The 17,355-nt window shown below is 37.9% G+C and overlaps 2 protein-coding genes and 1 pseudogene across 19 annotated transcripts in view; 2 read left to right on the forward strand and 1 right to left on the reverse strand.

Moving 5' to 3' along the window:
- Window positions 1–17,355, forward strand: part of LOC115066185 (synaptic vesicle 2-related protein) — a 795,221-nt gene that overhangs the window by 265,475 nt on the left and 512,391 nt on the right. For all 18 annotated transcript variants that reach the window (XR_007422134.1, XR_007422133.1, XM_049451314.1 and 15 more), the window contains one exon: window positions 13,574–13,698. Coding sequence is in view for 16 of the 18 variants with exons in the window: in XM_049451314.1 (XP_049307271.1) it covers window positions 13,574–13,698 (125 nt within the window). In the remaining 2 variants the exon portion in view is untranslated. The remainder of the gene's footprint in view (window positions 1–13,573; window positions 13,699–17,355) is intronic.
- On the reverse strand, window positions 5,849–5,978 carry LOC125777994 (small nucleolar RNA U3; annotated as a pseudogene).
- The window catches only part of LOC125777141 (uncharacterized), a 67,565-nt gene continuing 63,914 nt past the window's right edge, over window positions 13,705–17,355 (forward strand). The window contains exon 1 of the mRNA XM_049451387.1: window positions 13,705–15,280. The gene's annotated coding sequence lies outside the window, so the exon portion shown is untranslated. The remainder of the gene's footprint in view (window positions 15,281–17,355) is intronic.

Below are 17,355 nucleotides of genomic sequence, written 5' to 3' on the forward strand. Positions count from 1 at the left end.
TCCCAAATCATTCATTATACTCTTCTCTAAAAAAACAAAAATACCAGCTGTTGGTTGGAGTCATCAGTGTTTTATTAAATGTCATTTTCTTAGACACGTTGTTGCGTAGATGGTATTTGTTTGGAAAAAGCTTAGAAAATAAGTGATTTTTAATTGAATTATAGTTACATTTTGTGCAAATAGTGCTAATCTATTGAAATAAAAAGTTTAGAATAAAGAATAACTTATTTTCCTTATAAGAAGTCAAGGTAAGTTCCGTGGGAAGAAATCATCCCAAATCTGTTTATTTGTGGGATATTATTATTCCATACGTACTAATGTACATTATTTTACTTAGAGACTGGAAAGACCACGCAGACTGGGTGTTTCACAAATTCAGAACTTTTTGAATGGGTGATGAGGATGTTCTGTTTGCTGATAGTGGTTCCGCATACAGTCCCAGTGAAGCAACATTGATTCAGAAGATGGAGAAAACACACAGCCCGGCAGAGCATATGATGAAGAAATAGAAATTAATCGTTTAAATGAAAGTGCTATGAATAAAAATGATGGTGAAAATGAAAGTACGAAGTTGAACGTTTGGAAGAAGATAATGTGAATGAATGGCCTGATGATATTATAATATGGACAGACCCACAACCGACATTCAAGCCACGATTCACTATTAGCCAAGAACAAATCATTCGTAATGAGGGCATAACTCGTGGACTGAAACCTTTGGAGGTATTTTTCAAGCTATTGCCTAGAAGCTTTATTCATCACATAGTAAATTGTACCAATGAGAGAATTGATATTCACAATATAAGCCATGTAAAAAACAAACGAGCTAGAACCGATTTTGGTGAGATCCTATAGTTATATAGGATAGTTCTCGGATGCACATTTGTAATGTCATATAATCGAGTGCCTTCTTTGAAGGACTATTTTTCAAATAGCTCTTCATTGGGGAATCCATACATAAAAAAAACTATGTCCAGAGATCGGTTCTTACACGTTATGTCCAAACTATATTTTTCCTCGTTATCATACCAGCCTGATCCAAAACCTAAAACATATTTCATTGATGATTTGGTCAATTGCCTCAAAAGCACCTTTCAAAAATGTAGATCCGACTCTCCATTCCAAAGCATTGATGAGTCTATGACCAAATTTTTGGGTCGCTCTACCTTGAAGCAGTATATGCCATTGAAGCCAGTGAAGAGAGGAATAAAATTATGGATGAGATGCGGCAGTATGACTGGCTATACTTACGATTTTAATATATATTCCGGAAAAGAGGACAATTCGCATACATCATCCACATTAGGCGAACGCGTTGTTATGAAATTGGCATCGACCATCAGATATCCTGACACTACATTGTCTTTTGACCGTTTTTTCACGTAAACAAAATTGATAAATAATATTCTTTTTCCAGCTTTAGGTACCTGTATATCTAACAGAAAAAATTTACCTAAAATTACTGGAAAACTAAACAGAGGAGAATATGTTTTCAAGTGTAATTCATCTGGTACTTTGGCATTGGTTTGTCAAGATACTAAACAGGTAATGCTTCTAAGCAATTGCCATGAGGTTACAGTGGGCACCATTCAAAGAAAACAAAAAGATAGCACCAGAGTTGATGTGACTTGTCCAGATTTAGTGAAAACATACCGAAACATTATGGGTGGCGTAGATTTGGTCGACAAAATGGTTACCCTGTATGAACTAGACCGAAAGTCTGCTAAATGGTGGCGAAAAGTTTTCTTTCGACTTATGATGACATGCGCCGTAAATGCTTGGATTATCCATGCGGAAACAAACCATCCAAGTCAGAAAAGAGAACTGTTCTTGGGATTCTTGGTAGAGCTATCCGAATGTCTCATCGACGAAGGGAAAAATAATGCGAAAATTCAGCGCAAAGTTCGAACAAGACCAGTCTCCGCATTGAAGAAAAAAATTAAACAAAATCTGGGAAATCATTTGCCACAAAGAACGAACAAGAGACAACGATGCGTAAATTGTGCTGAAAAGGGCAAAGAGAGCCGTACGAATCAGATTTGCATTGCTTACAACTTGGCATTTTGTAAAAAATGTTTTACTCCTTGCCATCAGATATAAATAAAATGTCTTATAAGATAAAATTGAATATATAAACGACAAACTAAAATGAAATCGAGTGAATTTAAGTCTAGAATTTTTACTAATATTTTTGCATACACATGGATTTGGGATGTTTTTATCCCAGGACAATATCTCCATTTAGGGATGCGCTAAAAATATATTATCAAATTACTTTTCTTAAAATAGCCATAGGAGACGAAATAAACACCTTTCTTTGAGATTGTACGTCACAAAAGTTCCCGTCCCTAAACGGTTAAAATGCGTCGCAAAGCTGAAATAATTGTCCGTAGTGTTTAAACAGACGGAGTCACAGTTTGTCTTTTATCGCATCTTAGTGATCTTTATATAGTATATTGGTCCGATGTTAACCCTTTATGGCGTCTGAGCACATTGATACAAAAGAAAGATACTCATTGAATATCATTAAGATACTTCACAAACAAACCGATATTTATGGTATTAACATTCTTTATTCGTTGAAGCCGTCGATAAATTATAATTGCATTTGGTACCATCTACACTTATAAGCACATATAAACTTGATTTAGTTTTATTGCTATATTTAAGCTCTTCTTCTTCCTTACTGGCGTAGACACCGCTTACGCGATTATAGCCGAGTTAACAACAGCGCACCAGTCGTTTCTTCTTTTCGCTACGTGGCGCCAATTGGATATTCCAAGCGAAGCCAGGTGCTTCTCCACTTGGTTCTTCCAACGGAGTGGAGGTCTTCCTCTTCCTCTGCTTCCCCCGGCGGGTACTGCGTCGAATACTTTCAGAGCTCGAGTGTTTTCGTCCATTCGGACAACATGACCTAGCCAGCGTAGCCGCTGTCTTTTAATTTGCTGATCTACAAGTATATCTCATACAGTTCATCGTTCCATCGAATGGGATATTCGCCGTGGCCATGGCGCAATGGACCATAAATCTTTCGCAGAACTTTTCTCCCGAAAACTCGCAACGTCGACGTTGTCATCGTCCAGGCCTCTATACCATATAGCAGGGCGGGAATTATGAGGGAAATTTTAAGTTCACGTCTGCTAAAATTATATTAAAAACCATCTTCTAATAAGATATACGTACTTGTACATACATATGTGATATTATCTCGACCAAAGAGGCAACATTTAATATATTAAGTTGATGTTGAAAACGTCAACCAGAGGATCGGAAATTCTTATATTAGGGATATGAAATTTTTGTAAAACCATTTCCTTTCTAACTCAGCGTTAAACCACACATTTAAAAAAAAACTTCACCAATTAGTTTCATTAAAATAACACGAATTTTGACCTACCTGAACGGTTTAAATAAGGGAGGAAATATGGAAGTCATTTTATGGTGTATATTGAAGACAGAGAAAGAGTCAGGCTGACTGCATTAACTTTCATATTGATATCAGGTATAATTGAGAACATATTTTGAAGCAATTTTATATACAGGGTAGGCCATTTAAAGTTGACCCAAAAAAAGAACAAAAGAAAACAATGTTTTTTGTTCATTTCAAAAATAATTTATTTTGGTCCAAGGGGATTTGTTTCAGCTAATATTTTAAAATTAGATCGCGTAAATGGGCACCTTTAGCTTTGACAGCTAAATGCACTCTTTTTTCGACATTTTCCATGACTTTGGCCAATGTTTCGGATGATATGGCGGCTGTTTCACGTCGAATGTTGGCTTTCAGTTGAGCTAAGGTCTTTGGCTTATTAGCGTATACCTTGGATTTCAAATAACCCCACAAATAAAAGTCTGGTGGCGTCAAATCTGGTGATCTCGGTGGCCAGTCAACATCACCATTTTTCGATATCAATCGCCCGGGGAAAAATGGTCGCAATAAATTGATTGTTGGTCGAGCTGTATGGCATGTAGCCCCGTCCTGTTGAAACCAGAAGTTATCCATGTCATTTTCGCGAATAATGGGTATCACAAAATCCGTTATCATGGCTCGATAACGCTCACCATTGACTGTTGTCGATGTCGATGGAGTCTCCTCAATACTGGCTCGTACAGCTTCGATATTTTCATCAGAACGTCTTGTGCGTTGTCTGGATGCATGACTGGCATTACTGAGATTACCGGTGTTCACAAATTTTGCGTATAAAGACTTAATTGTGTTCTTAACTGGAGCACTTTTCACTTTATTTTTTTTGCGAAACGCACGTTGAGTTAACACAATTGAAAAGTTATTTTGAATATAAAGCTGAACAATTTCAGCGCGTTCTTTTGGAGTGTACTGTTCCATGGTATAAATTGTCTTCGAATGACGCTTCTAACGCGGTATGACATTAGCCGATTTGTCAGCGCTGTTAAAAGTTACAGCGTTGCCAGATGGGTCAACTTTAAATGGCCTACCCTGTACATATAAAAAAAGGTGCGTGGAGTCCCTACGCGCGGATGAAGTTATACTTCTTAGTGATATTCAGAAATGCATATCATTTTGTATGAAAGAAAACTAGAAAACTTAAATTCACATTTTATAAATTTATTATGCACATAAAATGAAGAATAAAGCAAAGTCTAAATGAATGAATTTTGACTCAGAAAGTAGTTCCGGCTCTTCGTTGCGGAAGAGAATAGGCAGCGTAATCATCTCTCTTTTGTTCTTCGCCAATTTGGCTGCCGGATTGACTTGTGAAGATCAATTTTTTGTTGGTGACATATTCATATGTGTACGCATATGTATGTTTGTATGCTTGTGATTTATTTGTTCGGCAATGTATGCAAATATATGTACATTTAAGTATATATGAATGTTTGAACATGCAAGTCAATGCGCGCACATGCGTATACATACACTCATATGAGCATGTGCAGATACACAAGATAGGATAGAAGATGTATGCCTTTTAACATCGTATACTATACAAATAAATATTTTTCTTACTAATAGAAATTAAAATAAAGAAAAATATTTATTTTTATAGTATACGATGTTAAAAGCAAAAAATTAAAAACTTATTCTGTCGGGATTCGAACCTGGGACCTGTGTTAGCATCTTGACCTTCCAAGCGCTTACCACCAACACCACCATTGACAATTAGGTTGCGCTGACTTAAGTATGATGTGGTTATGAATGCAAGAAACATACGATGGTTCTAATAATTTTGTTTAGGTATAGAAATATACATACTTTGTAGAACATTTGCTTTCGCAATAAATTTATCACAGCAATGTACATATACATAATATGTATATACATATACATAATATTGCTGTGATAAATTTAATTTCTATTAGTAAGAAAAATATTAATTTGTATAGTATACGATGTTAAAAGCAAAAAATTAAAAAATTATTCTGTCGGGATTCGAACCTGGGACCTGTGTTAGCATCTTGACCTTCCAAGCGCTTACCACCAACACCACCAATTAGGTTGCGCTGACTTAAGTATGATTTGGTTATGAATGCAAGAAACATACGATGGTTCTAATAATTTTGTTTAAGTATAGAAATATACATACTTTGTAGAACATTTGCTTTCGCAATAAATTTATCACAGCAATACATATGCATAATATGTATATACATATACATAACATTGCTGTGATGCCCTGAGAAGTATAGTCTTAATAAATTTATTATTAATTTTTTGCTTACTAATAGAAATTAAATTTATCACAGCAATATTATGTATATGTTTATGTATATTACTGTGATAAATTTATTTTCTATTAGTAAGAAAAAAATATTTATTAGTATTGATTTCCAAAAGCACAGAAATGATTCTGTGAATTTATTCATTAAAATCGCCACTCAGAAGTCGTTTTATCCCTTGTAAGCGAGCGATTTTCTTAAATCTCACGCTCCCAGATAAAACGATATACCTCGTCCTCGTGGGTCAATTTCAAAAACCACAGAAATGATTCTGTGTGATTCTGAAAGGCCAACGCAGAGTATTTCAATTAAAAGTCACACAAAATAGTTGAGAATTCGCAGAAAGGCAAACGAAAGAAAAAGAACTATAACTTCAATAATGCACAAGCATACAAACATACATATGCGCACACATGTGAATATGTCACCAACCAAAAATTGAAACATTGTTCTACAAAAACAACAACAGCATAAGCATGGCAACATTGTGTTGTGTTGTTGTGTCGGCCGAGCTGTGCCGAAAGAAACGAACAAACGATCGCCGATTGTCACCGCTTCGCTTGCTGCTCGCACATCTTCGCAGACAAGGTTGCGTTACATTCATATGGATGGAGCGAGGTTGCGCAACTTTGCGTTACTTTTATATGGAAGGTTGCGCAACCAGAATCTATCGCAACCTTTTCCGGCGTCGTATAAGAAGTATATCTTCAAAAATAATACTCACTGACAAATATACACATCGGCACAAAACTTGTTGCAAGGGTTACTATAAACTAATAAAATACCCGACAGAGTTTCATCAAAGTTCCTCACATACAATCATCAATCATATGAGGTAAAGTCAGATAGATGTTCGAAAATCCTCATATTACTTATATGGGAGCTTGGTCAAGTTTATCTTTGTAACGGGTGATTTTTTTGAGGTTAGGATTTTCATGCATTAGTATTTGACAGATCACGTGGGATTTCAGACATGGTGTCAAAGAGAAAGATGCTCAGTATGCTTTGACATTTCATCATGAATAGACTTACTAACGAGCAACGCTTGCAAATCATTGAATTTTATTACCAAAATCAGTGTTCGGTTCGAAATGTGTTTCGCGCTTTACGTCCGATTTATGGTCTACATAATCGACCAAGTGAGCAAACAATTAATGCGATTGTGACCAAGTTTCGCACTCAGTTTACTTTATTGGACATTAAACCAACCACACGAATGCGTACAGTGCGTACAGAAGAGAATATTGCGTCTGTTTCTGAGAGTGTGGCTGAAGACCGTGAAATGTCGATTCGTCGCCGTTCGCAGCAATTGGGTTTGTGTTATTCGACCACATGGAAGATTTTACGCAAAGATCTTGGTGTAAAACCGTATAAAATACAGCTCGTGCAAGAACTGAAGCCGAACGATCTGCCACAACGTCGAATTTTCAGTGAATGGGCCCTAGAAAAGTTGGCAGAAAATCCGCTTTTTTATCGACAAATTTTGTTCAGCGATGAGGCTCATTTCTGGTTGAATGGCTACGTAAATAAGCAAAATTGCCGCATTTGGGGTGAAGAGCAACCAGAAGCCGTTCAAGAACTGCCCATGCATCCCGAAAAATGCACTGTTTGGTGTGGTTTGTACGCTGGTGGAATCATTGGACCGTATTTTTTCAAAGATGCTGTTGGACGCAACGTTACGGTGAATGGCGATCGCTATCGTTCGATGCTAACAAACTTTTTGTTGCCAAAAATGGAAGAACTGAACTTGGTTGACATGTGGTTTCAACAAGATGGCGCTACATGCCACACAGCTCGCGATTCTATGGCCATTTTGAGGGTAAACTTCGGAGAACAATTCATCTCAAGAAATGGACCCGTAAGTTGGCCACCAAGATCATGCGATTTAACGCCTTTAGACTATTTTTTGTGGGGCTACGTCAAGTCTAAAGTCTACAGAAATAAGCCAGCAACTATTCCAGCTTTGGAAGACAACATTTCCGAAGAAATTCGGGCTATTCCGGCCGAAATGCTCGAAAAAGTTGCCCAAAATTGGACTTTCCGAATGGACCACCTAAGACGCAGCCGCGGTCAACATTTAAATGAAATTATCTTCAAAAAGTAAATGTCATGAACCAATCTAACGTTTCAAATAAAGAACCGATGAGATTTTGCAAATTTTATGCGTTTTTTTTTTAAAAAAAGTTATCAAGCTCTTAAAAAATCACCCTTTACATAAAATCTATACAACAAAGTGGTTTCCATTTTAGGCATAAAGATATACCGTTATCACAAAACACGATCTTCTGATTTTATTAAGATTTTTCTTCTTTACTGGCGTAGACACCGCTTACGCGATTATAGCCGAGTCAACAACAGCGCACCAGTCGTTTCTTCTCTTCGCTACGTGGCGCCAATTGGATATTCCAAGCGAGGCCAGGTCCTTCTCCACTTGGTCCTTCCAACGGAGTGGAGGTCTTCCTCTTCCTCTGCTTCCCGCGGCGGGTACTGCGTCGAATACTTTCAGAGCTGGAGTGTTTTCATCCATCCGGACAACATGACCTAGCCAGCGTAGCCGCTGTCTTTTAATTCGCTGAACTATGTCAATGTCGTCGTATATCTCGTACAGCTCATCGTTCCATCGAATGCGATATTCGCCGTGGCCAACGCGCAAAGGACCATAAATCTTTCGCAGAACTTTTCTCTCGAAAACTCGCAACGTCGACTCATCGGTTGTTGTCATCGTCCAAGCCTCTGCACCATATAGCAGGACGGGAATTATGAGCGTCTTATAGAGTTTGGTTTTTGTTCGTCGAGAGAGGACTTTACTTTTCAATTGCCTACTCAGTCCGAAGTAGCACCTGTTGGCAAGAGTAATCCTGCGTTGGATTTCAAGGCTGACATTGTTGGTGGTGTTAACGCTGGTTCCTAAATAGACGAAATTATCTACAACTTCAAAGTTATGACTGTCAACAATGACGTGGGGGCCAAGTCGCGAGTGCGACGACTGTTTGTTTGATGACAGGAGATATTTCGTCTTGCCCTCGTTCACTGCCAGACCGATTTGCGTTGCTTCCTTGTTCAGTCTGGAGAAAGCAGAACTAACGGCGCGGGTGTTAAGACCGATGATATCAATATCATCGGCATACGCCAGCAGCTGTACACTCTTATAAAAGATTGTACCTGCTCGATTCAGTTCTGCAGCTCGAATAATTTTCTCCAGCAGCAGATTGAAGAAGTCGCACGATAGGGAGTCGCCTTGTCTGAAACCTCGTTTGGTATCGAACGGCTCGGAGAGGTCCTTCCCGATTCTGACGGAGCTTTTGGTGTTGCTCAACGTCAGCTTACATAGCCGTATTAGTTTTGCGGGGATACCAAATTCAGACATCGCGGCATAAAGGCAGCTCCTTTTCGTGCTGTCGAAAGCAGCTTTGAAATCGACGAATAGGTGGTGAGTGTCGATTCTCCTTTCACGGGTCTTTTCCAAGATTTGGCGCATGGTGAATATCTGGTCGGTTGTTGATTTACCAGGTCTGAAGCCACACTGATAAGGTCCAATCAGTTTGTTGACGGTGGGCTTTAATCTTTCACACAATACGCTCGATAGAACCTTGTACGCGATGTTGAGGAGGCTAATCCCACGGTAGTTGGCGCAGATTGTGGGGTCTCCTTTTTTATGGATTGGGCAGAGCACACTTAGATTCCAATCGTTGGGCATGCTTTCGTCCGACCATATTTTACAAAGAAGCTGATGCATGCTCCTTATCAGCTCTTCGCCGCCGTGTTTGAATAGCTCGGCCGGCAATCCGTCGGCCCCTGCCGCCTTGTTGTTCTTCAGGCGGGCAATTGCTATTCGAACTTCTTCATGGCCGGGTAATGGAACGTCTGCTCCATCGTCATCGATTGGGGTATCGGGTTCGCCTTCTCCTTGTGTTATGCGTTCACTGCCATTCAGCAGGCTGGAGAAGTGTTCCCTCCATAATCTAAGTATGCTCTGGGCATCGGTAACTAGATCACCTTTGGGGGTTCTACAAGAGTATGCTCCGGTCTTGAAACCTTCTGTAAGCCGCCGCATTTTTTCATAGAATTTTCGAGCATTACCCCTGTCGGCCAGCTTAGCAAGCTGTTTGTACTCACGCATTTCGGCCTCTTTCTTCTTCTGTCTGCAAATGCGTCTCGCCTCCCTCTTCAACTCTCGGTATCTATCCCATCCTGCACGTGTTGTGGTCGATCGTATCGAGGTAGGCAGCCTGTTTTCTCTCCGCTGCGACACGGCACTCCTCGTCGTACCAGCTGTTCTTTTGCACTTTTCGAAAACCAATGGTTTCGGTTGCAGCTGTACGTAAGGAGTTTGAAATGCCGTCCCACAGTTCCCTTATACCGAGTTGTTGACGAGTGCTCTCAGAGAGCAGGAGTGCAAGCCGAGTAGAAAATCGTTCGGCTGTCTGTTGTGATTGCAGCTTCTCGACGTCGAACCTTCCTTGTGTTTATTGGCGTGCGTTTTTTGCTGTACAGAGGCGGGTGCGAATCTTAGCTGCAACAATATAGTGGTCCGAGTCGATGTTAGGACCTCGGAGCGCACGCACATCTAAAACACTGGAGACGTGTCTTCCGTCTATCACAACATGATCGATCTGGTTGGTGGTTTTTCGATCCGGAGACAGCCAGGTAGCTTGATGAATCTTTTTATGCTGGAATCTAGTACTACAGATAACCATATTTCGGGCCCCGGCGAAGTCGATCAGCCTCAACCCATTTGGGGATGTTTCCTCGTGGAGGCTGAATTTACCGACCGTAGTGCCAAAGATACCTTCTTTGCCCACCCTGGCGTTGAAGTCGCTAAGCACGATTTTAACATCGTGGCGGGGGCATCTCTCATAAGTGCGCTCCAAGCACTCATAAAAAGCATCTTTGGTCACATCGTCCTTCTCTTCCGTCGGGGCGTGGGCGCAAATCAGCGATATGGGACCGGACATTCCAGATGCATGCCCTCAAATCATAGTCCTTATTTCGTTTGCCGTGGTCGTCATCAAAAGGGGGGTCTCTCGTCCGAGGCTGTTTTTTTCTTTTCATTGGGGGGTGTTTTTTACGTGGCGGGTCCCAAACCCAGCGCACAACCCTATGCTGGGGATTTTTCGCCTTCTCACTTTAGCTCGCCTTCAAACGGATGTTCTTAGGCTACCCAGAGGATACTTGGTCAAAGACCGGAAGTCGTGAGCTGCTTCAGTCATATGTAAAAGAATCGTTTCTGGCCACTCCCAAGTGAATGGCGATCAGAGAACTTTCCTCACTTGCGTGAACTTCTACACATGACTCCATCCTCCCTTTATTAAAATTATTATTATTATATTGGCCGATGTTTGCAGTACAAAGTCACCCCGAAGTTCGAAAATCTTTATATTATATTAGGAATATGGGGGCTAAGGGAAGAATTTGTCCAATTCAACCCATTTTTGACATACATACATACAGTGGCTCAAAGTAATAATGGAACAGTAAAAAGGCAGAAGTTTCGATCAGTATAATTGGTCGTAAAGCTTTAGTAAAAATATTTTGTATTTTATTTTAAAATGTATATATCATATGCTTAAGTAATTAATAAAAAAGATTGCAAGTTTCACATTTGATATATTTTAATTTACTACTTTTTCGTAAAAACATATATTTTAACCCCAAAGTAATAATGGACCACTATATGGCAAGTCTACTTATGCATTGCAGAAATCGCAACTAACTTCAATTTCTTATTAGTTAGAACAGAACAAGTAAGGGGAATCCCAAGAATTTGGTATTCAAGTTAAACTAGTTCTATGTTTAAGTGCTATAAGTAAGATGGCTCCACAGGGTAAACAGACCACGGTTGAACAACGGGAAACTGTCATTCGGTTATCAAAATCGGGGAAATCTATCCGTGATATAAGCGAAATTGTGAATCGAGCTCCGACAACAGTATTTAATATAATAAAAAGGTACAAAAATAATGGTAACTTCAGCAATAGACCAAAGCTGAGTAAACGCAAAATTTTTTCTGAGGCCGATGATCGTCGACTTTTAGTACGAATTAAGAAAGATCCTCATACAAGTGCTCCAAAATTAGCTTCCTTAGCGGAGAAGTATTTAGGGAAAAGTTCGGATCCAGAAACTGTGCGGAATGTGCTGCGGAAACACAATTATAATGGAAGAGTTGCGAGGAAAAAACCTTTTGTAAGCAAGATCAACAAGCAGAAACGGATCAGCTTTGCCAGACAGCATATTCGCAAAGATTTTTCCTTCTGGAAAAATGTTTTATACACGGACGAGAGTATATTCAACATATTTCGGTCAGATGGGCAGTCATATGTTTGAAGAAAGCCTAACACAGAGCTCAAACAAATTAACCTACGGCCAACTGTGAAGCATGGCATGGGGTCGGTAATGGTATGGGGCGTGATGTCTGCTAATGGACCAGGAATAATGCATATAATAGAAGGGAATATGGATAAGATGGCTTATTTGAACATTTTGAAAGCGAGTGCGAAGCGAAGTGCTCGAAAATTGGACATAGAAAAAGATTTTATATTTTATCAGGATAATGATCCAAAGCACAAGGCCTACGTCGTGCGAAGCTGGCTGCTGTACAATTGCCCTCATGGGCTTGAAACTCCGCCGCAATCCCCCGATTTAAATGTAATCGAGCATGTGTAGCATTATTTGGAACCTAAATTAAATAGTCGCCACATTACGAAGAGACCAGAGTTGATAGCAGCCTTGAAAGAGAAGTGGGACAATATATCACCTTCCTTCTGCCATAAATTGGTGGAATCTATGCCAAATCGCTTGAAAGCTGTTTTACAACAAAAAGGACTGCCCACTAAATATTAAAAAATCAATATTTAATTTTTTACCTTATTTATTTGTACTTATTTATAAGTGTTCCATTATTACTTTGAGCCTGAATTCTGTGTATCTGTTATTACAGTTATATTTTTCATGGTAAATATGAAATATTTTAAATTTTTTTGGGTTGATATGTATGAACATTAAACAGAATTTTAAAAACAAAAAAATTATTGTCGTTTTTCAATTTCAATTTTTTATATTTAAGATAAAAGTATTTTAATCATACTGTTCCATTATAACTTTGAGCCACTGTACATACTATTATAAGAGAAGCATTATCCATTTTTTATTTAATTTAAATAATTTTTCGTCATAAGTGGCACACACTAAAGACATGATTCGCGCAGAGTTTTATCCCGTTATATTAATTGCTTCTTGATTTGTGTACTGGAAACTGAACCAATCAAGTGGAATTTAAAATTGTTTAATATGGAAAGTAGGCGTGGTTGTAGTCCGATTTCGGACGTTTTTACACTGTGACATACGAATGTAAGAAGAATGCTACGAACTAAATTTTGTCGAAATCGGTTAGTCAAGTCTCGAGATATGAGATTTCACCAAGAAGTGGGCGGTGACGTGTCCTTCGTGAGCGGAGTTTTCCTCCGATTTTCTCCTTTTTCGCACTGTCGGTAGAAGTTCTTGCACCAATTACAGTTTTATATTTTAATTTAGTGCTTAGTTTTTGCACTTTATATGTTTTCGGTTATTGACGATTTGTGGGTGTGGCAGTGGTTTTTTGTACATTATTTCATTTTCATCGAGATATCTCAATTTTTACTCAAGTAACAGGTTGTACGGACGTACTGATTTCAACTTTTCTCGTCATCCTGATCATTTATATATATGTTTGTAACCCTATATCTATCTCGCTTAGTTTTAGGTGATTCGTACAACAAAACTATAATACTCTGTAGCAACTGGTTGCAAGAGTATAAAAATGGTTTTAATCCTTTACGTATATTGTTTTGAAATTTATTTGATCGATATAAAATACACTAATAATCATCTTATTTTATTTCAGGCCTTAACTTTTTGTGGTGTTCTGCTTGTATTGTACAGCTTACTAAGTTCTGTGGCACCTACTTTTACTTGGCTTATCATATTGCGTGCACTGGTTGGATTTTCGATAGGGTGCATACCACAATCGTAAGTTATTAGATTTTGAAGTTAATTCCAAATATATATTCATATATGCTTAGATTAAATCTTATTTGTTTTAATCACAAATAATCTTAAAGGGTTATATACAGTTAGGAGGTCGAAAAAAAAGCATTTTTCAAGAATTTTTTCCAAGTGGCTAAATGAGCTTCTGAGCTACTTTTCTATTTTTCGAGTCCAACTCTACGAGTCAAAAAGGTGAGTACCGGTAGTGTTTGCAATATTTTATATATGGTCATTCGAGCCGTACCGGACGGCACTTGTGGTGACACAAATCAAAAAAAAAAAAATAATAATAATAAAAAAAGTCAATCGCGGTGACGCGCCGACGCGGTAATAACATCAAAACAAAAAATCTTATGAAAACCTCTGTACAAACAAAACGGCAGTGGCTAAGTGAAAATGCAAATTAAAAAAAAAGAACGGACAAATTGTGAAAGCTATAATACAAAATAGCGGAAAAGTAACTAACTGAAAAAAAGAATAAAATAAGGAAAATTGTGAAAGCTGTAAGAAAAATTTTGGAAAACCGGCGGACTAAGTGAGAAAAAAACGGAAAAATTGTGAAAACTGTGAAATATGCTGGTAAAATACGGTGGTGACAGCTAAAAAAGCCGTTGGGAGAAAAATAAGTATAGAATTGGGAAAAAGAAAAAAACAAAAAGAAAGCCTGTGGTGAGGGAAAAGAAAAAAAAAGGAAAAAAACTAATTTGAGAGAAAACAGTGGTAGCAAAGTGTGAAAAAGAAAGAAAATTAACAAAAGTGTGAAAAAGGTGAACAAAAGTGCGGTGCTAAACGTTAAATACTCACATGTATGTATGGTAAAACAAAAAAAAACCAAAGGGAAAAAGTGAGGTGACAAAGTTGTGGTGCGCAGACGGAAAAAGTGGAGACAACAAATAAATTTCACATTGCTGTGAAAACGAAACCCAAAACGAGACAAAAGAGGAACAAGGAAACACAACAACTACGCCAGCACCAAAAGGACTGGGGAGAGGAACAACAGGCACAAGCACAGGCACAGGCACACGCAAATTCAGGTACATTCACTCACTCAAATATTATCCCCAAAAGCTCCTGGCGGAAATCAAAATGAGTGGTATCGTTTCCTATCAATATCTATATCTTTTTATACATATGTATATGTATGTTTAAAATTCAAAAACAAAAAATTTTTAAATTGTGGTCTGACCAAAATTCCGGTCAAAAAAGAACAGAAAACCGTTATCAAACTGTTTTCGGTAACCGATTTATTTTCGGGTAGAAACCGAGAAACCGCAAACAAAGCAGTTTGATATTGTATATAGCGGATTATTGATTGCCGGTAAATGCTTACCGTTGTGTTATTATAACACAAAAACTATCCCAAAAACAAAACAAAAAAAATTTAAGTATTGACTTGCACAATTTTCCAGCAATACCCCCTGTACTTAATCAAGTATAAGCCGGATTGCTTAAAATAAGCTACGGCAATCGTAAGCAAAAATAAGAATAAAAGCATATGTATGTTAAAATAACATCTTTATATTATAAATACATACATACATATGTAACGGGTGATTTTTTTGAGGTTAGGATTTTCATGCATTAGTATTTGACAGATCACGTGGGGTTTTAGACATGGTGTCAAAGAGAGAGATGCTCAGTATGCTTTGACATTTCATCATGAATAGACTTACTAACGAGCAACGCTTGCAAATCATTGAATTTTATTACCAAAATCAGTGTTCGGTTCGAAATGTGTTTCGCGCTTTTTTATCGACAAATTTTGTTCAGCGATGAGGCTCATTTCTGGTTGAATGGCTACGTAAATAAGCAAAATTGCCGCATTTGGGGTGAAGAGCAACCAGAAGCCGTTCAAGAACTGCCCATGCATCCCGAAAAATGCACTGTTTGGTGTGGTTTGTACGCTGGTGGAATCATTGGACCGTATTTTTTCAAAGATGCTGTTGGACGCAACGTTACGGTGAATGGCGATCGCTATCGTTCGATGCTAACAAACTTTTTGTTGCCAAAAATGGAAGAACTGAACTTGGTTGACATGTGGTTTCAACAAGATGGCGCTACATGCCACACAGCTCGCGATTCTATGGCCATTTTGAGGGAAAACTTCGGACAACAATTCATCTCAAGAAATGGACCCGTAAGTTGGCCACCAAGATCATGCGATTTAACGCCTTTAGACTATTTTTTGTGGGGCTACGTCAAGTCTAAAGTCTACAGAAATAAGCCAGCAACTATTCCAGCTTTGGAAGACAACATTCGGGCTATTCCGGCCGAAATGCTCGAAAAAGTTGCCCAAAATTGGACTTTCCGAATGGACCACCTAAGACGCAGCCGCGGTCAACATTTAAATGAAATTATCTTCAAAAAGTAAATGTCATGAACCAATCTAACGTTTCAAATAAAGAACCGATGAGATTTTGCAAATTTTATGCGTTTTTTTTTAAAAAAAAGTTATCAAGCTCTTAAAAAATCACCCTATACATATATACATATGTGTAAGTTAATACCACCAGTTCAGATTACATGAACATATTCTATATCTGTTATAAATATGTAACCCATATGGTACTTTGCTAATACTGTCCGCCTTAGCTGGTCCAAAAATGTAACTCATAGATTGTAAGATGAATCTTCCCACTTGTAATATATGTCCTATCTCAAGTGGATTGTAGATATACTTTCTAGAATGTAAGATTAATATTTGTATCTAGGCTTAAGCAATATATTGTATTTAAGAAAGAATAATAAAGAAAACGAGGCAGTTGCCTACCGGCAGTTGACCACGGGCAGTTGACCACGGGCAGTTGCCCGTAGTTGCCCAAACACAAACGACATAATTAATTTGCATGTGGCGCAGTTATACAAATTATATATATACATATACGAGTATATACATACAAATAATTGAATTTGAGAAAACTACCGGTTAATTCTCTTTTCGTGGTCTTTTCTTACGAACATACATATATACATACGTATATATATACATATATGCACATGCGGACGCATATAAATATACCATATATACGGAAAAATATACCCGATCGACATCGGATACAAATCTAATATAACAATAGTTATAACATAAAAGGGTTTATAACATACTTAAATATTTGTACTTAAGTGTATTGTCGCATATGTAGAACGCTCTCTGCTTCAAAGTCCACATTGGCATATATTCCGCGATACCTCTTGGTTTTCGTCTAACAAATCCAAGCAGGATTGTGTAAAAAACCAAAGCGTAATATATATGTACATACATGCATATGTACAAAGTGCAGTGATCTCTAATACGAGCGCTCATTAGCACATAACAAATAAAATATCCACATATAGGTATACCCTATAGGACATTTGGACATAAAGCGTATATAAAAGAAATATACACAGAAAAATAAAATACTTAAAATAATTTCCGGTCATTTAAAAATAATTAAATCAAATTTAAGCGATTAATTATTTACTTCCTTTTAAAACTCTTATTAACTTAAAAGAGTTCGCGACTGCGCATACGTAAAGCGTTCTCTATATTTCAATTTCGTACAAAACTCTTATTTACCTAAAAGAGTTCTCGTCTAATTATATACATAAATACATACATATACTATATATACGAAAATATTTTGAAATCTTAGCTTA

Source organism: Bactrocera dorsalis, chromosome 3 (genome assembly GCF_023373825.1).
Source record: "Bactrocera dorsalis isolate Fly_Bdor chromosome 3, ASM2337382v1, whole genome shotgun sequence".
Taxonomy (NCBI): Eukaryota; Metazoa; Arthropoda; class Insecta; order Diptera; family Tephritidae; genus Bactrocera; species Bactrocera dorsalis.